The sequence below is a fragment of the Ursus arctos genome, unplaced genomic scaffold (assembly GCF_023065955.2).
Source record: "Ursus arctos isolate Adak ecotype North America unplaced genomic scaffold, UrsArc2.0 scaffold_22, whole genome shotgun sequence".
NCBI lineage: Eukaryota > Metazoa > Chordata > Mammalia > Carnivora > Ursidae > Ursus > Ursus arctos.
Window position 1 is genome coordinate 38,376,059 of NW_026622897.1, and position 25,904 is coordinate 38,401,962.

At 35.9% G+C, this 25,904-nt stretch overlaps 1 protein-coding gene across 1 annotated transcript in view; it reads left to right on the forward strand.

The window, feature by feature from the left end:
- The window catches only part of CNTN5 (contactin 5), a 1,310,719-nt gene that overhangs the window by 1,207,929 nt on the left and 76,886 nt on the right, over positions 1-25,904 (forward strand). Inside the window, exons 17-18 of the mRNA XM_026505289.3 lie at positions 939-1,097; positions 17,479-17,628. Coding sequence (XP_026361074.3) covers positions 939-1,097; positions 17,479-17,628 — 309 coding nt within the window. The remainder of the gene's footprint in view (positions 1-938; positions 1,098-17,478; positions 17,629-25,904) is intronic.

Below are 25,904 nucleotides of genomic sequence, written 5' to 3' on the forward strand. Positions count from 1 at the left end.
TTGAAAATAAAAGTATCCTTGCAGCCGGAATTGTCTATATTAGAGAATAGAAAAATGTTAATAAGAAAATTGGCATGCTTTACAGCCTCTAAAATGTAAACACTCTACGTATGCTTAAATGCTACTAGATATCACTATTTTAGGAGTGAGAATACAAAGGTATATTTCTCCCTCAGATCAAAGTTGTTTCTTAAAGCTAGAGTCTACATGCTCACAGATTATCAGTATTCTATACCAACTTTTTGTGAGCATAAGGAATATAATCTCTGATTCACCACTCTCCCACTCCTACCAAAAACCATCACCATTATCGTCATCATCATCATCATCATCAAAATCACACCTTCTTTCAACTCCCCACAAAATTCTTCCATGCCTCACTTCTAGAATACACCCTTTCTTGGCCTGAACTATCATTAGTTCAGAGCTCTTCATATTTCCCCTGTTAAAGTTTAAGCTACTCGATAGTCACATCACAGTATTTGTACACTGCAGGTTTCCTGAACATAAAAATTAAGTCCATAACCTATAGCTTTTTAGTAATGATGGGATCTTTTTTGTTACTGATACCATTGCCTGTCACTCTCTATTGTTGCCTCTGTAAACTGTGGTTGACGTCAACGGTCATAGCTGATACTGACATTCATATTCTTCTGTGTGTTTCTAGTTATTTTTTTTCTTTTCTTGTAAAATATAATGCTAAGTGGTAGTTGCCTCAAAGCACAAAATGTTAGGAAAAAAAAGTATTACTAAGTTACCAGCAGAAATCATGGAAACTGCATTGCATCCCATCTCTTTCTACAGTCAGTTTCCATTACTAAATATGAATTTCATTAAGGTGGTTAGATAGTTTGATTGGATCTTTGTTGGAAATACAAGTTCTCATGGTTCCTCAACATGGCTTGTACTTAACCTTATCCATTCCCCTTCTCTTATAGGTCCCCCAGGTCCACCAGGGATAGTGATTGTTGAGGAAATCACAGAAAGCACAGCCACACTCTCCTGGAGTCCTGCAACTGACAACCACAGCCCAATCTCCTCCTACAACCTGCAGGCTCGAAGCCCATTCTCCCTGGGCTGGCAAACAGTAAAAACAAGTAAGAGGCTCTAATGCAACATCAGAGGCAACCAGGACAGCTTCCTATGTCATGAGCTATATTTGCTAGCAGTCTCAGTAGGATCATTTTGGATTCTGGAAACTGTTATTTATTACAATATCAACCATTGTTTGCCTCTTTTTATAAAGCTATCTTGCTTTCTGGGAGCCTGGGTGGCTCAGTTGGTTAAGAGTCACACTCTTGATTTCAGGCTCAGGTCATGATCTCGGGTCCTGAGATAGAGCCCTAGGTGGCTCTGTGCTGGGTGTGGAGGCTGCTTAAGATTCTCTCTCTTTATTCTGCCCTCCCCCCCTCCATGTGCTCACACTATCTGTTTCAAAAAAAAAAAGAGCTATCTTGTTTTCTTCTCTCAATTCCCAAGAAGGGACCACATCACTTATATTTGTTTGTTTTTTGAAATAACTTTAGGCTCAATGGAAAGTTGTAAAAATAGTACAAAGATTTCCAGCGAATCCATTCCTTAGCTCTCCCCAATTATAACATTTTACATAACAATGGTACAGTTATCAAATCAGAAAATTGACACTGATATAATGCTATTAACTGATCTATATACCATGTCCAGATTTCATCAGTTTTTATATGCAATTTTTAGTATGTAGTTCCATAAAATTTTATGAAATGTTATTGCATAGACTCAAGTAACCACCAAGACAATCAGGAACAGGATTTTTCCATTACTTCAGTTCCTTGTGCTACCTATTTATAGTCATATGTTTTATTTATAATAAGAAGATCTAACATAAGTTATATTATTTAAAGCAATGCGCAGTTTGATGTCCACTTCTAAGATGTTTGTATAATAGTTGCACTATTCTTAAAATCATTTTGTTCCCTGATAGTTTGCTTTCCATGTTGTAACCAAACTCCTATCTCTCCAAATGTTGCTGTCTACGAGGATATGTAAAATTACAATCACTTGATAGCTACTAGATACTTATTTAACATGTTGGTATTTAAAAGTATATAATATCTATAAAATGCAATTTTCAGAAGCAGTTGTCCATCCTGAGTAAGGATTTGTGATTTTGTTTTATTTTCTATATAAATATAAAATTGATTTGTTTGTTTAGAGGGAAATATAAAATCAGTAAAATTTCTGAGTGCAGTACCATGAAACTCAATTAACCATAATGTTATAGAGGTGGAATGGTCTATTTTGCTGCTTAAATAAATGAAATTTAAATAGAAATTTATTTTTGTGTAAAATTTTACAATTTGGGGGATAAATATATTCATCTGCCTGCAAAATACAATTCAGTTTTTTTAAACATTAGGTTCCTATATTAATTTATAGAATCTATTTTGATTATCATTATAGTATACTATATATGTATACATATTAATTTATAATATGTATAATTGTGGGTATTAACCTCATTTCTGGGCCCATGTTAACCCTGTGATACCTCTGCAGAGCCAAGAAATTGGGGGAATCTCTAAGTTCTATAGATAATTCTGGAAAGACACAAAGTCGAGTCACATAAACAGGTTTATTCAAGAATATTTACAATCTCTGCCCTAATGCTTTTATCTTTTCCTTTGTGTAACAGCCCAAACCTGTTGCTTTATAGTCAGGAAATGGATTCACCTTTAGATCTGGTGTTGTGCACTCACCAAGCCCTTTTTCCTGCCTGCAGCTGTGCTATATGTGCTATATGCCCACTCTTGCCACACTGCCCATAATTCTTGGGACATTTTCCTTGTGGGCACATTGCAATACATACATGTATTTCCTCACTCAAGCCATGTCCATGTTCTTGTCCTTCTTACCTTAACACATGGCATGGCAATCTGGAACATCTAATCTTCCTCCCATTACAACCGTAGTTTCCTAGTCACACTTATATCTTGATTTCTCATGTGTCTGGGTCCAGCTGTTTCTACTTTTTGTTGTTTGATAGATAGAAAGATAAATGTGTATGTATGTGTGTGTATATACCTATGTAAACTGTAGAAATTTTTGGCACAAGGAAAAAAATGAAAAAGAGATTGTGTGTGTGTGTGTGTGTGCATGTGTGCGTGTGTGTGTGTGTGTTTAGGGCTTAGGCATTTGGACTGAGTGTTATTTTTAGGGTTTATTTCTTTTAGAAGTCCCTACTATAAAGTTGTATTCTCATTTTTCTAATTTAATTTGAATGCAGGAACTTTTTTAAGTCGAGAGTTCTTTTTAAATTCAGTTCAGCAGGTACTTATTAAGAAATCTATGCTTTATTGTATTTATAAGGAAATATATATTTCTGAGAAATACATTCCTTTAAGTGATCAATTTTATTTGCCTTTGATGGTATCTAATGAGATCACTCACTTCTCAAAGTCTAGCATGCCATCCTGTAGGCAAGCATGCCAAGGAGCAGTGCTCAACTTTTGCCTGCTCTAAAGTAACAGTTTTAAGTAGTTTCAGCCCCTAGCTAAATAGGGCCACAACTTTTTTCATGCCTATGATAAGGAAAGAAGTCCCTCTAGAGCCACAACAGCTCCCCTGGGACAGTGAGCCTTTTGTTTTCATAGTTATTCTTCATCTTAATCAATTTCAATAGAGATAAGCTCTCATGCAGCAATAATCTATTAGAAAGAAAAAAATTGATTTTGGGTTTGAACTCTCTGATAAAGTTAATGCAATTCATAAGCTAGTATTTAAAAATTACTAAGATTCCTTTATATACCACCATAAATACAAAAAACAGTTAATTACTTTTTTTTTTTGGACAAATAAGGTAATTAGTTGCATCTGGACCTTCCAGCTGTTGATACCTGGAATTAACTTGTCAATATTGCCTATTCAAAACTCAGACTCAAATCAGATGATTGTGAATGTGACTAATTTATTCATTTTGAAGAAAGTATGAAAAGAGACATAAGAAATAGATAATTTCACTTGCAGACCCCTTTTCTGTTCAAACAAATTGTTTTTGATTTGGAAACGACTTTATATTATTGAATACTATTAGTTGACTTAGTATTTTATTGTGTCTGCTTAGGAATAACCAAATCACCTATAATCATAAAATTGATTGGACATTGTTTACTTAATTCAAACATGTTTCTTAACTATTCTTTCTGTGGGTATGTCTTCTATCTGTGGATATATTTTTCACTGATTGATTGATTGATTGATTGATTAAATTTGTCAACAAGACAGGCTTCTTTAGTTTACATTTAATTATTTAATTAAATTCTAGGAGGCAATTCTTCTACAAGGAAAGGCATTCTAACAGGTTTCTCTCCCTGAATCAATATGGGGTCCTCCACTATTTTTAGTCACAGTGTGTTCTCACTGAAGAATGTTTTCTTAGAAACCAACTTGTCCCCACACTTCCAGAAAAAAAGATCTTTATAAAAAGATACCCGCAAGGCTTTAAAAATACTTATTTTAGTATACATTTTCCACCACCCTTCATCTCCATAATATTGCATTTGAAACCAAATGTTAATTTTATTTCAAAAAGTTTATTTTTAATTTATTTCATATTGCATGTTATTTCATCAAAATATTAATACCTTCAACATATACTTTTTACCATTGTTTTATAGTGCTTACAAGTAACAAGGAATTTAGAATTTATAAATATTTTCATTTTTATTTTTAAAGATGGATTATATTTAAGTATGGGGGGATATAGGGTGAGGGAGAAAGACTTTAAAATCTATAGTTATTGCTAAGAAGATATAAATATATGTATCCCTGGGAGGAAGGACTTTTTTTAGATTTCATATTTTCTTTTTTAATGTAAAGCCTGAAATAATTAACTGTACCGATTTTTATCACACCTGGCAATTTGAACTCCTTTTTCATTCATTCAATATAAATTTGTTGAACACCTTCCAGTTCGTATTCTAGGCACTGAGGATATATGAGTGAACTAAACAAAACAAAAATCCCTACCCTTGTGGAGATTGTACTCTCCCAAGTGAGGACAAACAATAAACAGAGAACATAATAAACAAGTGAATTATATAGTATCTTAAAAGTTAGTGAATGAAAAAATTTAAAAAATATTGTAAGGAGAATCAGAAGTATTATGGTAGGGGCAGTGTATTAGTCTGCTCAGGCTTCCATTACAAAATACTATAAACTTCGGGGCTTAAAAAGAGAAATTCTTCTTCTCCTGGCTCTAGAGGATGGGGATTCCAAGATCTAGGTGCCAGCCAATTTGATTTAATTACTGCTGAGAACTCTCCTCCTGGCTTGCAGCTGCAGCCTTCTCACTGTGTCCTCAAGTGGCAGTGAAAGAGGAAGTGAATGCTCTGGTGTCTCTTCTTATAAGGACACTGATTCTATCAGATAAGAGCCCCACCCTTATGACCTCATTAAATGTTAATTACTTCCTATTTTCAACATAGTTGGAATTAATGTATTAAAAGGTAAGGCAGAGGGGCACCTGGGTGGCTCCAGTGTTAAGCGTCTGCATTCGGCTCAGGGCATGATCCCATGGTCCTGGGTTGGAGCCCTACATCAGGCTCCCTGCTCCACTGGTAGCCTGCTTCTTCCTCTCCCACTCCCCCTGCTTGTGTTCCCCCTCTCTCTGGCTGTCTCTCTCTCTGTCAAATAAATAAATAAAATCTTTAAAGAAAAAAAAAGATAAGACAGAATATCAATCTTCCAGTGTCTCTCCATTTCTCTCAGGATGAAAGCCCAAGTCCTATATGACTTTGTCTTATCAATCTCTCTCCAAATTCATCTTCTAACATTCTTAAAGCTTACTTTCCTCCTGACTCAGTGATCTTCTAATGCTCCTACATATAATGTTTCTAATATCTTTGCACTAGTTGTTCCTTTTATCTGACATGGTTTCCCCTAGGTATTGGCATAACTAAATCCACATCTCCTTTAAAACTTCCCTCAAATGTGCCTTCCTAATGAGACTTATCCTGACCACTCTATTTAAAATTGCAACCTGCCTGGTATGCACTGAATTGTAGCCCCCCTCCAAACTTTCTAATCCCCAGTGTAACTGTATTTGGAGATGGGGCCCCTAAGGATAACAGATAGGCAATTGGATATATGAGGATGGAGTTTAAGAGAGATGTTTAGAATAAAGATATAAATTGGAAATTTATTGGCATACAAATTTCTTTTAAAACCATAAGACTGCATATCATCTCCAAGGATATGAACACAAAATAAAGAAGAGAAGTGTATAAAAATTGAGCCTGGAAAATCTCAGTACTAAAAAAATTGTGAAGAAGAGGAAAATCAAAGGATACAGAGGAAAACTAGCCATTTAGTTAAAAAAGAAAGCCAAGACAATGTAATATCCTGGAAGGCAAAAGAATAAAATTCATCATGGAAGAGGAAATAATCAACTGTGCCAAATGCTAATGACATATAAAGAATGATGAGGATTGAGAATTAATCTTCAATCTTAGAAATATAGAGGTCATTGGTTACCTTGACAAAAATAGTTTTTGTAAAATAATAACTAAGGTCTCACCAGAATGGGTTCGAGACAGAATAGGTCATTCACCACAATGAAATGGAATTTATTCCAGGGATGCAAGGTGGTTTGATATTTGCAAATCAAGGGGAAAAGATGGCAGAGAAGTAGTGGACACCTTTTTCAGCTGGCCCCCTGAGTCGAGCCGGATAGGTACCAGACCATCCTGAAAACCCACAGAATCAGCCTGAGATGCAGGAAGATACATCTGGATCTCTACAAACGAACATCTCCAGCACTGAGTATTGAGGTACAAAGCGGGGAGCCAGGAATCCACTCACAGATACTGGAAGATAAACAGAAGGGGGAGGGAGCTGCCACGCTCCAGTACCGGGAAGCAGTAGCCACCTGCACTGGGGAGCCGGCCGGTCTCGCGGACCTGCACCCATGAGAAAGTAGACTGAGACAGTGAGCCTGGGAACGCGCATGACAAGACTGAAAACCAAAGCTCCAGAGTGCTCACTGGAACTGGACTAAAACCAGGAGGTGGGGAGCACGCATGTCAAAATTGAAAACTGGACCTCCTGGAGCACACACTCGAACTAGACTGAAACCAGGAGCTCAGGAGAACTCACTCATATAGACTGAAAACCAGTGTTCTGGGGCACACGCAAACCACACTGAAACAGGGAGCTCGAGAGCGCGCATGGGAACCGGGGACAGCTGACGGTGTTAGAAGCACAAAGGACAGAGATGTGCTGGCCCTGGAAGTGAGGGCTGGGACACAGGCTGAGGGGCGCACAAACCAGGACACTGCAGGGTTTCTGGCAGCACTGACAGAAATAGAATTAAAGTGGCCAAGAGAGCTCAGTGGAGAGCGGACTGAGATCTCTCTGTTCTGAGACAGAGGCTAGGATACAGCCACTGCTGCTCTGACTCTAAGAAGACTCACAGAAAACCACCCGGAAAGCCGCCTGAGAAAAAAGCCACAAAATACCAGCTCTCAATGTGCCCATCCCCAACCCCCTCGCAGGGGACAAGGCGACTCTACCCAAACAGGGTTGCCTGAATATCAACGTGGCAGGCCCCTCCCCCAGAAGGCAGGCTAAAAAATCAAGAAGCCCACATCCCTAAGGTCCCTATAAAACAAGTGCACACTGCTTGGGTCCTGGTCAATAATTTGGGCTCTGTACATTCCCGCAACCTCTCCTCATCAGAATCATGAGGAGGAGAAATCCCCCCCAGCAAAGAAAAGATAATGAGTCTGTGGCCTCTGCCACAGAACTAATGGATATGGATAGAACCAAATTGTCAGAAATGGAGTTCACAGTAACAATGGTCAAGAATATGTATAGACTTGAAAAAAATATTAACGGAAATATTAACAAAAATATAAAATCTCTAAGAGAAGAAATGAGAGCGAAGCTGGCAGAAATTAAAAATGCTATGAATCAAATGCAGTCAAAACTAGATGCTCTGACGGCCAGGGTAAATGAAGAAGAAAACGAATTAGTGAATTGGAGGATGGGATGGTAGAAGAGAAAGTTAAAACAGAAACTTGGCTCAAAAAATTCCAATCTCAAGAATGTAGATTACGGGAGATTACTGACTCAATGAAACGTTCCAATGTCAGAATCATCGGCATCCCCGAGGGGTTAGAGAAAGAGAGGTCTGGAAGATCTAGATATTTGAACAAATTGTCACTGAGAACATCCCTAATCTGGCAAAGGAAACAAGCATTCATGTCCAAGAGGCAGAGAGGACCCCTCTCAAGGTCAACCATGGCAAACCTACATAATGTCACGTCATAGTGCAATTCACAATATGAGATCCAAGGACACAGTACCGAAAGTGGTTAGGGCAAAGAGATTAATCACATACAGAAATAAATATATCAGAATAATGTCAGACCCATCTACACAGACCTGGCAAGAGAGGAAAGGTTGGCAGGGTATTTTCAAAGCTCTATCTGAGAGGGACATACAGCCAAGGATCCTTTATCCAGCAAGGCTGTCATTCAGAATTGATGGAGAGATAAGGACCTTCCAGGATCACCAGACACCGACAAAATATGTAACCACCAAACCAGCCCTACAGGAGATATTAAGGGGGGTTCTATAAGTAAAAAGTCCCCAAGAGTGATAAAGAAGAGAAATTTACAATCTATAGAAACAAAGACTTCACAGGTAACAGGACATCATTAAAATCATATCTCTCAATAATCAGTCTCAATGTGAATGGCCTAAATGTGCCCATAAAAACCACAGGGTTGCAGATTGCATAAAAAGATATGACCCATCCATCTGCTGTTTACAAGAGAATCATCTTGAACCTAAACATACATCCAGACTGAAAGTGAAAGGATAGAAAACCATTTTCCATGCCAAAGGACTTCAAATGAAAGCTGGGGTAGCTATTCTCATATCAGACAGATTAGATTTTAAACTAAAGACTGTAGTTAGAGATATAGAAGGACACTATATTATTCTTAAAGGATGTATCCAACAAGTGGATAGGACAATTATAAATATCCATGCCCCCCCAGAGGGCAGCTAGATACACAAGCCAACTATTAACCAGAATAAAGAGACATATAAATAAAAATACGATAATAGTAGGGGACTTCAACACTCCACTATCAGCAATAGAGAGATCACCCAAGCAGAAAATCAACAAAGAAACAAGAGCTTTGAATGACATATTGGGCCAGTTGGACCTTGTAGATATATACAGAACACTACACCCCAGAACAACAGAATACTCATTCTTTTCGAATGCACATGGAAAGTTTTCCAGAATAGACCATATACTGGGTCACAAAACAGGTCTCAAAAGATACCAAAAGACTGAGATTATTCCCTGAATATTCTCAGACCACAGTGTGTTGAAATTGGAACTCAATCACAAGGAAAAATTTGGAAGAAACTCAAACACTTGGAAACTAAGAACCATCCTGCTCAAGAATGATTGGGTAAACCAGGAAATTAAAAATCAATTTAAATAATTTATGGAGACCAACGAGAATGAAAACACAATGGTCCAAAACCTATGGGACACTGCAAAGGCAGTCCTAAGGGGAAAATATATAGCCATCCAAGCCTCACTCGAAAGAATAGAAAAATCTAAAATGCAGTTTTTATATTCTCACCTCAAGACACTGCAGCTGGAACAGAAGAACAGGCCTAACCCACACACGATAAAGCAGTTGATCACGATTAGAGCAGAGATCAATGAATTAGAAACCAGGAGCACAGTAGGGCAGACAACAGAACTAGAAGCTGGTTCTTTGAAAGAATAAATAAGATCTATAAGCCCCTGGCCAGACTTATTCAAAAGAATAGAGAAAGGACCCAAATTAATAAAATTATGAATGAAAGGGGAGAGGTCACAACCAACACCAATGAAATAGGAAGGATCATTAGAAATTTTTTTCAACAGCTTTATACCAATAAATTAAACAACCTGGAAGAAAAGAATGCCTTCCTGGAAATATATAAACTACCCAGACTGAAGCAGGAAGAAATTGATTATTTAAACATACCGATTAATTATGAAGAGATTGAAGCAGTGATCAAAAACCTCCCCAAAAACAAGAGTCCAGGGCCTGTTGGATTCCCTGGGGAATTCTACCAAATAGTCAAAGAAGAAATAATACCTATTCTCCTGAAGCTGTTTCAAAAAATAGAAACAGAAGGAAAACTACCAAACTCATTCTATGAGGCCAGTATTACCTTGATCCCCAAACCAGGAAAGAACCCATCAAAAAGGAGAATTACAGACCGATATCCCTGATGAATATGGACGCCAACATTCTCAACAAGATCCTAGCTAATAGGATCCAGCAGTACATGACCAAGTGGGATTCATCCCTGGGATGCAAGGGTGGTTTGACATTCACGAATCGATCAGTGTGATAGATCATATCAACAAGAAAAGAGACAAGAACCAATTGATCCTCTCAATTAATGCAGAAAAAGCATTTGACAAAATACAGCATCCTTTCCTGATTCAAACCCTTCAGAGTGTAGGGATAGAGGGTACATTCCTCAATTTCATAAAAACCATCTATGAAGAGCCTACAGCAAATATCATTCTCAACGGGGAAAAGCTGAAAGTCGTTCCCTTAAGATCAGAATCATGACAAGGATGCCCACTCTTGCCATTATTATTCAACATAGTACTAGAAGTCCTTGCAACAGCACTCAGACAACAAAAAGGGAAAAAAGGTATCCAAATCGGCAAAGAAGAAGTCAAACTATCTCCTCACAGAGGACATGATACTGTATATGGAAAACCCAAAAGACTCCACCCCCCAACTACTAGAAGTTATAGAGCAATTCAGTAATGTGGCGGGATACAAAATCAATGCTCAGATATCAGTTGCATTTCTGTACATGAACAATGAGACTGAAGAAAGAGAAATTAGGGAATCCATTACATTTACAATAGCACCAAAAATCATACATTATCTCGGAATTAACTTAACCAGAGACATAAAGGATCTATATTCTAAAACTACAAATCACTCTTAAAGACATTGAGGAAGACACTAAAAGATGGAAAAATATTCCCTGCTCATGGATCGGAAGAATAAACATAGTTAAAATGTCTATGCTACCCAGAACAATCTATACTCAATGCGATCCTGATCAAAATACCAATGACATTTTTCAAAGAACTGGAACAAACAGCCCTTAAATTTGTGTGGAACCAGAAAAGGCCACAAATCGCCAATGAATTGTTGAAAAGGAAATACATAGCTGGGGACATCACGTTGCCATATTTCAAGCTATACTACAAAGCTGTGATCACAAACACAGCATGGTACCAGCACAAAAACAGACACATAGACCAATGGAACAGAATAGAGAACCCAGAAATGGACCCTCGGCTTTTTGGGCAAGTAATCTTTGACAAAGCAGGAAAAAACATCCAGTGGAAAAAAGACAGTCTCTTCAATAAATGGTGCTGGGAAAATTGGAAAAGATTGGAACTTGACCACTCTCTCACACCATACACAAAGATAAACTCCAAGTGGATGAAAGACCTCGATGTGAGATAGGAATCCATCAAAATCCTAGAGGAGAACATAGGCAGCAACTTCTTTGACACTGGCCACAGCAACTTTTTTCATGACACATCTCCAAAGGCAAGAGAAACAAAAGATAAAATGAAAATTTGGGACTTCATCAGTTAAAAAGCTTCTGCACAGCCAAGGAAACAGTCAAAAAAACTAAGGGCAGCCCATGAAATGGGAGAAGATATTTGCAAATGACACTACAGATAAAACACTAGTATCCAAGATCTACAAAGTACTTCTCAAACTCAGTACATGAGAAACAAATAATCAAATCAAAAAATTGGCAGAAGATATGAACAGACACTTTTCCAATGAAGACATAGAAATGGCTAACACCCATGAACAAATGTTCAAAATCATTAGCCATCAGGGAAATTCAAATCCAAACCACACTGAGATACCACCTTATGCCAGTTAGAATGGCAAAAATGGACAAGGGAGGAAACAACAAATTTTGGAGAGGATGTGGAGAAAGGGGATTCTTCTTACACTGTTGGTGGGAATGCAAGTTGTTATAGCCACTTTGGAAGACAGTGTGGAGGTCCCTTACGAAGTTAAAAATTGAGCTACCCTATGATCCAGCAATTGTACTACTGGTTATTTACCCCAATGATACAGACGTAGTGAAGAGAAGGGCCACATGCACCTGTGTTCATAGCAGCATTGTCCACAATAGCTAAATCGTGGAAGGAGCCGAGATGCCCTTCAACAGATGACTGGATCAAGAAGTTGTGGTCCATATATACAATGGAATATTACTCAGCTATCAGAAAGAACAAGTTCTCAACATTTGCTGCAACATGGACGGCACTGGAGGAGATAATGCTAAGTGAAATAAGTCAAGCAGAGAAAGACAATTATCATACGGTTTCACTCATGTATGGAACATAAGATGTAGGAAGATCGGTAGGAGAAGAAAGGGAAGAAGGAAGGGGGGTAAACATAAGGGGGAATGAACCATGAGAGACTATGGACTCTGGGAAACAAACGGAGTGCTTCAAAGGGGTGGGGAGTGGGGGATTGGGATAGGCCAGTGATGGGAATTAAGGAGCGCACATATTGCATGCTGCACTGGGTGTTATACACAAGTAATGAATAATGAAACTTTACATCAAAAACTGGGGATGTACTGTATGGTGAGTAACATAACATAATAAAAAATTATTATAAAAATGTACACTAAACGATATTTGCAAATCAAGCAATGTGACATATCACATTAAGAGGAAAGATAAAAATCCTCTGATCATCTCAATAGATGCAGAAAAAGATTTTGACAAAGTACAACATCCATTCATGATAAAAACACAACAAAGTAGGTATAGAAAGAACACATTTCAACATAATAAAGCCATGTATGAAAAACCCACAGCTAACATCATACCTAACGTTGAAAACTGGGAGACTTTCCTCTAATATCAGGAACCAAGACAAGGACATCCACTTTCACCACTTTTATTTGTCATAGTACTAAATTCCTGCCCACAGCAATCAGACAAGAAAAATTAGTAAAAGCCAACCAAATTGGTAAGAAAGAAATAAAACTCACTATTTGCAGATGACATGATACTATATAGAGAAAATGCTAAAGACGAAAAAAAAAATCCTAGAACCATAAATTAATTCAGTGAAGTCACAGGACACAAAATTAATATACAGAAATCTGTTGCATTTCTGTATTATAGTAATGAAGAAGGAGAAATTAGGAAAACAATTCCATTTATAGTTGCACCAAAAATAACAAAATACCTAGGAATAAAGTTATCCAAGGAGGTGAAGGACCTATACTTTGAAAACTATAAAACATGATGAAAGAAATTAAAGATGACACAAACAAATAAAAAGGTATTCCATGCTCTTGGGTTGGAAGAACAGATATTGTTAAAATGTCTGTAGTATCCAAAGCAATCTACAGACTTCAGGTAATCCTTATCAAAATACCAGTAGCATTTTTCACAGAAATAGATCAAATAATACTAAAATTTGTATGGAACAAGAAAAGACCCTGAATTGCCAAACCAATCTTGAGAAAAAAGAACAAAGCTAGAGATATCACATTCCCAGATTTCAAGATATATTACAAAGCTGTAGTAATCCAAACAGTATGGTACTGGCATAGAAATAAACACATAGATCAATCAAACAAAATAGATACCCCAAAAATAAACCCACACATATAAAGTCAATTAATCTAGAACAAAGGAGGCAAGAAGGTACAAAGGCAAAAAGACAGTCTCTTCAATAAGTGGTGCTGGGAAAACTGGACAGCTATCTGCAAAGGAATAAAACTGTACTACTTTCTTACACCATACACAAAAATAAACTCAAAATAGATGAAAGACCTAAATGTGAGACCTGAAACCATAAAAACCTTAAAAGAAAACATAAGCAGTCATTTCTTTGACATCAGCCACAGCAACATTTTTCTAGATATGTCTCTGAAGGCAAGAGAAACAATAGCAAAATTAGACTATTGGGATTGCACCAAAATAAAAAGCTTTTGCACAGTGAAGGAAACATTTACAAAACAAAAAGACAATCTACTAATGGGAGAAGATATTTGTAAATGATATATCTGGGAAGGAGTCAATATTCAAAATATATAAAGAACAACTCAACACCAAAAAAAAAAAAAATAATAATAATCTGATTTTAAAATGGGCAAAGGACTTGAATAGACATTTTTCCAAAAAAACATACAGATGGCCAAAAGACACATGAAAAGATGCTCAATATCACTAATCATCAGGGAAATACAAATCAAAACCACAATGAGATACACACCTGTCAAAATGGCTAGTATCAAGAAGACAAGAAATAACAAGTGTTGGCAATGATGTAGAGAAAAATGAAGCTTCACACACTGTTGGTAGGAATGCAAATTGGCGCAGCCACTGTGAAAAACAGTATGGAGATTCCTCAAAAAATTAAAAATAGAATTACCATATGAGTGAGTAATTCCACTACTAGGTACCTACCCAAAGGAAAACAAAACACTAATTTGAAAAGATGTATATACCCCTGTACTTATTGCAGCATTATTTATAATAGTCTAGGTAGGGAAGCAGCCAAAGTATCCATTAATAGATGAGTGGATAAAGAAGATATGCTACATATATACAATGGAAGAAAAAGCCATAAGAAAGAATGAGATATTGCTATTTGCAATAAAAAGTGGAGAGTGTAACGCTAAGTGAAGTAAGTTAGTCAGAGAAAGACAAACACCATATGATTTCACTTATATGTGGAATTTAAGGAAAAAAACATTAAAAAAAGGAGACAAAGAAACAGACTCTTAAATACTGAGAACAAACTGGTGGTTGCCAGAGGGGGGAAGGATAAAAAGATAAAGGAAATCAAGAGTACACTTATCTTGACAAGCACCGAGTAATGCATAAAATTTTTGAATCATTATATTGTATTCCTGAAACTAATATATCACTGTATATTAATTCAATTTAAAAAAAAGAAAAAAGGAGAGAATGAAAGAAAATACAGACAAGTCTTTTAATAAGTTCTGTTGCAAAATGAAGTGAAGAAATCATATTTTGATGTCAGCAATATTATTATTTGCTTATGGATTGAAGTGAGACAGGGGGAAAAGAAAGGAATCCATGATGACCCCAAGATCTTGGCTACAACATCCATAAGAATGCAATTATCATTCACCCAATAAGGAATAGTTTAGAAATAGGGGGTGGAATTTAAAGTTGAGAACCCTATCCAAATATAAATGTCTAATAGGCCATTGGACAAATGAGTTTGGAGTCCAGGGAAGAGGTCCATGGCTGAAAATATTGGTGTCATGACATACAGAGGGTATTTTAAACCATGAGACTAGATAAGATCACCAAAAAGTTAATAGAACTGGTTGCATCTGAAAGATGAAAAGAAAGCAGCAATGAAGACTGATAAGGCATAGTCAGATCCGAGAAAATAAGGTTAAGTTTTAAAACATATTTCAAAGAAAAGAGAACAACTATGTTAAAGAATGATGTGGGGAACCGAGACCTAACCATAGGGTTTTATTAATAAAGAACCTTGTTAATCCTGACAGGAGCAGTTATGGTAGAAGACTGGAGGTAAGAGCCTAAAAGGTGGAATCTCTTCTTCCCACCTTTATGTTTGGAGTGAATTCAAGAGAAAATGGAAGGAAAATAAGTAGAAACAGCAAATAATAATACAAACAACACTCAAGAAATTTCACATAGAAACTAGATGAAGGCCAGGAGGAGAGGAAATTTTTAGAGAGTTTTGTTTGTTCTGTTTTTTTTTTTTTTTAAGGGGGGAAATATCTGCATGCTTATATGCTAATGGAAAAAATCCATTAGAGACATGGGAGGGGGTACACACAACCCAGATGGACTGGTTACCCTTCTCTGCAGTATCTTAAGAGAGCCACCCCCCTTAAGAGGCATAAAGTTTCCTCATAGGGGATTCAGGTTTCTATCAAAGTAAACATTGGAAGAATGTTCAGGAAGGAAAATAGTATACAGGGGATTTTGCTAATAATGGATTATGAATTCCAGAGGTCACAGTAAAAGATTTCACAGAGTAAGGAAGGATGGGAACTAGGGCAGAAAAGGAAATGTGCAGAATTCTGTGGGGATTGGAATAAAAGGGATGAGGGATGACTTAGATGTCTGGTGTTGTTTGAGGTGACTGACAGATGGAAATTAAACAGTGAAGTATGTCTTTGGTGGACCAAAACAAGTATTGATACAGTGTGAGTTAGGGGCTAAGGAGGGCTAAGTGTATGGGGAACTCTTCTTCCTACCTTTATGTTTGGCAGGCAAAACTCAGCACTTCACCAAGATATGGACTGGACAGTGGCATTTCCCCCCCTATCTCTTAGACTCCAAGGAGATTGCACAGTTGCCAATATAGCAGAAGAGACAGACTTTCCTCCAGGTCTTCATTTCACTGCTTCAAAAAAAAAAAAAATCAGCTTTTTGGTGCAATGAGATTTGTCAGGCAGCCCATACTGCCTATACCCTGATCATTTACCTTCCATGGAGCTGATTATTTGGTAACATTCTCTTGACACATTTCAAAAGAGATTTTTATGTAAAATCCAAATGCATTTAATTCCATTTTGTCATAGTAAAACTGCACTGAGTCATCAAATCAAGAGCCTCCCCAACCCTACCATGCTTAAATAAAAATCCAGGACTGACATAAATCTAGAAGATCTTTGCACATCATAAGGGAGGTTCTCTTATCACCCCTGTAACAAATGTTCTTCCAGAAATATTTCCTAGACAGCAGAGATGAATGAACAAGAAAATCAGTCCCAGTTAGAGCATGTAGACTATGTAAAAATATTTTACTCAGTGTTAATTGTATCGACAATTGTATGCCTTAATAAAATAAAAATATTGTACAAAAGTTACTCCAAGAAGATGCAGAGCTTCTGCTTAGAACCCACAAACTGGAATTTTTAAATTAAAGAGGTGTATTCTTAATCTGCTGCTTTGAACTGCCAAGTGGCCAAGCAGGTTTGCCAGAACTGCAAGAGACAAACTGCTCAAGAAATTTCCCTAGAAATTTAAGAACTATTTGTTTAAATTGTAACACTTAGTTGCCCTCTTATTTGAGGCTGAGGGGTTGCCAAAATGATTTTTAGTGTACATAATGGCAAGTTTTGTTATAGCAATTTATGCATAAGGATGAGATGAAAGAATTCTAATTAACCACAACAATCTTTGACATATGCAAGTGCTTACTTCCTGCAGATTGATTTTCATTTTACTAATGAGACCAGAGGTGACACCATGACCATGTGTCATAAGGAATTATGCATCAACCTGCTGATTCTGTTAGTACCTGTGATATCCTTGATTGCTATTTGTAACTATTTCTGAGTCCTCCTAATGCCATGAAATCTCTTTCCTCTCCATAGTCCCAGAAATCATAACAGGGGACATGGAGTCAGCCATGGCAGTGGACCTTAACCCTTGGGTGGAATATGAATTTAGAGTGGTGGCTACCAATCCAATTGGGACTGGAGATCCAAGCACTCCATCTCGAATGATCCGCACAAATGAAGCAGGTAAGAATTTTGGAGAGTCAGAATTCAATTTGGCATGCCTCTAATCACTTTGAAAGCAAGTTGAATTAACCATGATTGTTTGCTTTATTTAGTATAATTTTTGCTGATTCATTTACCTAGACATCATAAAATTATTTCCTTTAAAATATTTCTTTCATTTTGTTTTCAGATCTTTTTCTCCTCGTTCCCACAAATGCATCTAGATGCTTCAATTTCCTCCCAACCCTAGTATTCATCTTCAAGTTATCAGGAAATTAAAGCAGTTAGTTTCTTTTTCTAATTATATACTCATTCAATATAGCAATTCCATAAATTTCAGAATAGATAGGACCACCCTCTTTTCTCCAGTGGTAGCAATTAGCTGTAATTGCAGCGTACTTTACTTAGAACCCTTTATGTTGCCCTTCACCATCTGACCTGGCATAAATTATACTCTGCAAAGGCAAACATCATCTTAACTTGCCTACTGCTTGATATCTATGTGTACAATAAACATCCATCTTCTTCCTGACTTGGAAAACACAGCATCCTTCCGGCCTTCTGGAATGAAGTATCTCTAAAATATTTCTAGTAGTTACATAAGGAAATTAGCAGCTTTATTTAAAAGCAAATTTTAAGATATTTTGCCCAGCATCTGGAAAAAAAATTTAGTAAAACTTTTGACTACTTTGCATAAAATTTTATTGAGATTTATCTCTTATGTCCTTATAAAACTGTATATTAAAAAGTGTGCAATAGGGCATTAGCTTAGGCAAACACAAATGTCAATAATGTTGATGAAAACAATCTGAAAACAGAAAAGGGGATAGATTGCAGATAGAGGGAGGGAAAATACAAATTTTAATATTTTTACACTCAATGATAACATGAATCTCAATAACCATTAGAGTATAAGTGCACCGAGAATGAGGATTTGTGTCTAATTTTTTTGTGTTCTATCTTCAGCACCTAGAACAGTGTCTGGCACTGGTACTATGTATGTTTTTATTGAAAGATTAAAAGGGAATATTTCTTTTTTCCTTCATATTCTCCTACCTACACCAATACCCAGGTGAGAAATACATATACATAGAAGACTAATAATTAACTGTCCATTTTGTATTATAGTTATAGAATTGGACCAAAAAAATGTGATTTGTGACTTCTTACAAATTGAACAAAGCCTATAATAATTAAAATAAACTACAAAAAAAGTCGATTCTTTCTCTAAAACACACCAAGTCCGATCCTTTAAAAAGAGAGAGAGAGAGAAAAAAAACACAAGTAGTTAATTTATTGCACTAAGTGGAAATAACTATACAAAAGATGTTCAAATTATCTCTGTATAAAAATTAAGCAACCAAGAATATAAAAGATAAAGCAACCTAAATATGTTGGAAAAGATTCATTCACAGAAAATCTAACTTTTCTGCTTTTGTGACTTGCCGAGTACAAGTTGTTCTTAATAGTGTGAATTTTAAATTGAACATTAATTGCCTGGTTAGATTTTCATGCATTCATAAATCAGCCATGCTTTCATTGTGTACAGGTGTTCACTAATTAAGAATATAACAGGTTAGTCATTCCTCATTTTATGTACTCACTGTGCAGATATTGAAATGACTGCCAATATTAGTACTTATGCTCACATATTTTCTAAAAAGACCTTCGTTATTTTGCATATTGTTGATTGTGTTTTAATAAAGGCAAAGATTACTGCCTAATTCAGAGGCTCTCTATAAATATTCATTTTGAAAATAATCTGTTTGGGATGAATAATCCTTTTAGACTTTTTATAGTATAAATCTCCTTGTACTATTAAAAAAGATTATAGCAAAAACACTTCTACTTTTCATGCTAAATTACATTCAGATGATACATTCTGAAAGACTTGTCCCTCATCTCTTCCAGCAGCTCCCTCAATCATATAGTTCCTGCCTCTCCATTTTATCATGAGTTCTACATACATGGCATACTTTAGTCCATTAAAATCCCATGGAAGAGAAAAGAAATAGCATGAAAAATGCATGAAATACTCCCCTTGAAAGTTAAATGAGGAAGGCTTGTACTGCCTACTTCATGCTTCTTGTGTTTTTGTACCACAAACGGCTAGAGCTACTAATTGTGTTGAACCAAGTGTTAATTTTTGTGCCTGTTTTTATCAGGCAGCACAGATTAAAAGGGACACAAATATCCTGAGATGTCCTCTCAAAACATACCCCATACTCTGACTCTTTAAAGTACATGTCCTATATTTTAAAAGATGATGCAGTTCTAATGGATCAAGTAATCTCTAAAATCAACAGAGCTATTTGCAAAAGAAAAGATGTCACATTCAAGATATTGAGTTAAAAGTTTTATGTTCCTTTAAAATTCCCCTATTTACTAGACTATTCTAAATCCCAAGGCAGGATTAGTAAAGCATTTTTACTTTGGAATTGTTTCTTTCCCACACACCAAAAAGAGTTAATTTTTCTTTGCAATTTCCTCTAGAGTATATTTTGAATTTTACCCAAAGGTATGTTTTGAATTTAACAGTCATCAAAATACCCCTAGGAGTCAATAAGTATAAAATAAATTGGTTCAGTCTGATCTATTATTAGATTATCAAAATATTAACATACACATATGTTTTTTACTTTAATGTACACTTCTTTTATTTATTATTTATTTATTTGTTTGTTTATTTATTTATAGTACAATTTTCTTACAAATTTTAGTTAGATGGTAGATATAGATAGATCCTAGATAGATAGATAGATAGATAGATAGATAGGTAGGTAGATAGATAGATATAAATAGATCGATCGATCGATCCTGTGTTTAATTTTGGAAATGTGTTACTATCATCAAACCAGTATATGATTTTGCGTTGGGTAATGGAAATGTTTTCTCTATCATTTAAAAAGAGGACACTCAAGGGAAAAAAATCACATCTTAGGAAATGAATTTGAAGTATAAACAACAATAGAAATGGAAAAATGTGTAAAAATGAAAACAGCAACAGCAATTCTCTCATTTAATTGAACTTTAATATTCCATAAGTTACATATTTTTTAAAGATTTTATGTATTTATGTATTTGAGAGAGAGAAAGCACGCACGTGTGTGAGCAGGGGGAAGGACAGAGGGAGAGGGAGAGAGAGAATGTCAAGCAGACTCTGCAAAGAGTGTGGAGCCCAACAGGGAACTCAGTCATGCAACCCTGAGATCATGACCTGAGTTAAAATCAAGAATCAGATGCTTAATGGACTGAACCACTCAGGTGCCCTATAAGTTACTATTTTAACACTAATTGTTGAAAGATAAATGGAAAGGAGATAAGATAGAGTTAAATGATGTAACGTATTATCTAAAAAGGTTTGGTCTTCTCTGCAATTTAAATGTCTATTATTATAAAAGTTTTTGGTATAAATCTCAATATTTGCAGTTCTTTATTTCAAATTATGATGAAATAGAGAGATTGAGAGTGAAAATAAGAGAGAAAACAAGGTTTTATCTTCTACCTGTAATTAGGAGTTTGAGTTTTGGAATAGGCAGATCTGGATTAATGTTCCCTGCTGTCTACTAGCAGCGAACATAGGTAAGATATACACCTTGCTGGAGGCTCAATTTTCTCACTTATAAAATGGAGACAGAATCACAACCTACTCCACTGGCTCATTCTATGAAATAATATAATGCATGCAAAGAGCTTAGCATAGTGCCTGGCACATTGTAAATGCTTACTCTTAGCCATTCATCATCATTATCATCATCATCATGAATTTGAATGAGTTATTTCTTTGTTCAATGGAAGTTTAAATAATAATAATCATGCATGTCACTTTTTTCATATTGAGGAGATATTTTCAGGTTAAACATCTTTTTGTTGCTATAATAAGAGTCACCAGGTCTCTTGGCTTGCATCTGTCTCCTCCAAGATGCCCACCTATTGAGAAGTCTCTGCTGTAGACTGTGTACCAGCAAGTCTGGCCACTCAGCCCACCTGATGGCTTGGAAGTTAAGAAAGCCTTTCAGAATGTGGTGCATAGTACAAAGCATGCCTCTCTTCTAAATCTCTGTTTCCATCTCTGTTTAGCTTTACCATGCTGTATTTGTTATCTAGCCAGGTATCAGTCTATAAGTGAATTGTGATATTGTCCCAACATGTGGTCATTTCCTTTGATTATATCATAGACAAGACAAAAGGAGCAGAAAAAAAAATGTGTCAAATGAAAGAACTTGCTTTATTTTTTTTTTGAGTTTTATATTAATTTATTTCCAGTTTGAAGCAGCTACCACCAAAAAGTTCTAGGAGAAAATTCCTTTTTTTTTTAATGATTTTTTTATTATATTATGTTAGTCACCATACAGTACATCCCCGGTTTCCGATGTAAAGTTCAATGATTCATTAGTTGCGTATAACACCCAGTGCACCATGCAATACGTGCCCTCCTTACTACCCATCACCGGTCTATCCCATTCCCCCACCCCCCTACCCTCTGAGGCCTTCAGTTTTTTTCTCATAGTCCATAGTCTCTCATGTTTCATTCCCCCTTCTGATTACCCCCCCTTTCTTTATCCCTTTTTTCCCCTACCGATCATCCTAGTTCTTATGTTCCATAGATGCTTACTTTAAAAATATGTTCCACATTCATACAGCTTTCCAGTTGCTGAACACATTGTACTCTGACCTGCCATTCTTTTTTGACTCTGAAATAGAAAATGACACACATATATTTCAGAACACACAAGGTAGAATCTTTTTTCTATGTTTAAAAGATTAATGCTTCACCAGATAAATAGGAGTATCAAGTATATCAAGTAGACAATCAGATGAAAATCTTTCCTACCCTTAGCACTTTCTACACTATCATAGTTACGTAACCAGTTTGCTATATAGACTGAACTCTATAGAATTTAAACAGAGAATAGTTTCATTCTTCTCCCATCAATGCTCTCCATATGCTTCATCTGCTCTCTGAATTCATCCCCAGCTCGCGAGCACACTCGCTCTCGCTCTCTCTCTCTCTCTCTCTCTATATATATATATATATTCCCAAGGCACTTTTAGGTATTAGGGCAGTCTCATTTTCAAGTATTAAAAACTTCTATTTTAATTTAAATAAGAACTTTGATCTCACATCTAGCTCCATGCTTTCTCTTCCTCTATCCCAAAGGCTTGACCCAAGGGCTATAGTTTGTCTTTTCTTTCTTTCCACTTCTTCCCTCACCTTCCAGCTGCTGCTTCAGGCACTTCCCAGGCCAGATAAGAAGAAGAAAAGCTACTTAGGTGGTACAATTTGTAATACTCATATGGTTGTTGAGTGCAATATGTGACAGCATTTGTCCACACACTGCTTCTTTCTCTTGCAGGATACATTGGTTCTTTGGAGGCTATCCTATCCTATCCTCTAGTGTAATTGGATGTGATCCCAACAAGACTATTTAAACTTACCTTCCATAGTGTCTGCTTGACCCACAGGGTCACATTCCCGACCCACCAAGGATGTTCTCAAGGATGTTCTCAAGAGCTATTTTGGTCTCTGCTCTGGTAGTAAAACTATGGGACTGGGTCATATTACAAAATTCAGAAGCTCAACAGCATTCAGCCAAGGTGTAAGACATAAGCATCTGTACTATCTGCAGCAGTGTTTTCCTCCTCTTCTCACTTAGCTTGAGAGGGAAATGACACATTCATTTCTCTTCTATTGACAACTAAGGGAGGAAGGAGATGGCACAGTGCATTTATCTACTAAGATGACAACCTTCTTCCAAAGCTTTCCTTGTGTTAAAATCCTATGTATACGAGCTAGAAGGGGGTAATGGAAAAGGATCATAAAATTTGGTTTCTCTGATTCTTAGCAATTCTGTGGTTTTGTCTAGCCGACCTCACATTAGCAGTTGAGGTTACATCTGACTTATCTCAAGTGCAGAAATCTCACTTAATTTTCTATTACAGTTTCTTTCACTGTACATTATCTCCCTACTTCTGAGAGGATTTTGCTTTGTTCCTATTGGTGTCTTCACAGTTCTTGTCACTGATAATTACTCAGGAAATTTCACTGAGTTCAAAAATTATGGAAGGAACACAATAAAATACTATTTATAATATAATATGGGGTTGAATTAGTTTTCTCTGGGGTTATGTGTGTTGGCCTCGTAAACAGCAATTTGAAGGCCAGACCAAACGGGACTCAGACAGAATTATTTATAGGGAACAATTAGAAAATCCACTGTTGTCAGGCACTGGTGTGTGCAGAGAAAAGACAGAAAGCTACAGGGTTTTTAAAGGTCTCTCCAGTATATGTTTCTAAGAAAATATTATATTAAAAATTAAGCATTCAAAAAAAATCCAAAAAAAAGAAAAAGAAAAAAATTAAGCATTCTGCTGAAATAATTAAGAATATCTAAAAGAAAATATTATTAAACTAAGCAGACAGTATTTTTAAATCATGAAACTACTTTGGTCCAGGCAAGTCTTTTCTACAAAATATATTCAAGAAATTGGTCTCCATTTTCAGGGGCATTTTGCAGGCAGAGATGGCGATTTTAACAAAAGCCTCTATAAAAGAAGTCTGGCTAATTTTTAGGCATGTCCTTTTCTTATTAATAGTGACATGATGGAAGAACAGTAGAAGATTTGAGCATGAAAGATAAAAGGGCCATGAAAAGTTATCAACCCAGGAGTGAATGTGAGACACTCAAGTATGACTTTTCATATCTTCCTAGTTCCCGTAATACCATAAACCAGTGATAAATCATGAACCACGTTCCAGGTTCTATGCTAAGTACTTGCTCTTTATTATATCATTTAATTGTCACATAAACCCTCTAAAGCAAGAAGTGTTTATCCTCATTTTACAGATGAGAAAACAGAATTAGAAAGTTTTAAAAACTTGCACGAGGTTACCAGTTAAGAGGTAAAGCTGGAATTCCAAACTTCCACCAAAGACAGTGATTTCAAGTTACCTGCCTTACCTCCTCCATTCTTCCTCTTGCTTTTTCCTTCTCTTTTTCCCACATGCATCAACAAATCTCATTCAAAGTTTATTTTACCTATCCTTTGCTTCTATTTCCTTGTGGACCCATATAAATAAAGCTAAGAGAATATGATTTGAGGTAAACACCATTTATTGCATATATTAACCTCCTGTACTTTTGACTGTTGCCATTTATGAGAGGATTCATAAATCAGAGAAATCTTGTATTTTCTAAAATAACCTCTTTTCAAAAATCTAGGTATATTGCCTAGATTTCCAAATGAAAACAAGCTGAGCCAAAACTGAAAATGTAATTCCCATAGTACTATCAAAACAATATTATCTAGATTTTTAAGAGGATAATCTCTTTCAAGATTACATATGCATAGACTCAATGCTGAACTTTTAGTAATGTTTATCATAGAAGATAAATCTAATGTTTATCATAGAAGACTTCACCATTTTCTCTTTCTGAAAACTAAGTAGGTGATAGCATTAGGTAATATTTATAAACTATAGTTCCAGGCACTTTAATAAATAATTTTGAAAAATAACCTTAACAAGTAAGTACTATTATCTCTGTTAGGCAACTGAAGGACAACAAGGTTAAGAAATATTTTCAGCTAACCAGGTTAGCTAGAACGGTAAGACTACGATCCAACCCAGACTTTTCTCACTCCCACAAAAACACACTTCAATTTGTGCATATCACCTTACCTATCCTATTGATAGGAGTGAAAGCATTATTTGAACTCTTTAGGAAACACCACTGGTACTTTTTGTTTTGAAACTCTTTAAACTTAACTAATTTTATAAAATGAACTTAAATGATAATCAGTTAACTGAAATATTTGTGTGTTACATACATCAATTCAGGTAGGAAAAAATGTATTTGTTCATTTTTTTTTTAATTTCCCTCTTGACTTCCACCATTACTATGTAAACAACCTCCATTCCTTCTTTCTACTCTTTTGCACTTTTTTAAAGTGAGGAAAAATTATTATTCTTAAATTGCTGGATTACCATTAAACTCTTTAATTATGAAAAGAAGCTCTATCTTTTAATAAGCTGTAAACATCTACTATTTTAAATAATAGAAGTTTTTCAAGAAAAAAAGAGATTGGTAAATAATTTCATCCTGTCTTCCTTTGTTTAGTTTAATGCAAATTAAAGCATGTTGTTAGCATGATTGACTTTGTTCAAACTATTATATTTAGAGTCCTTTGAGATTCAGGCTTAAAGTCATGCACGCTTAAACTAAGGTACTATAGTTTGATCACTCTGAGTGATAATATTTCCAATGCATAAGGTGAAAAGAGACATGAGTCTACAT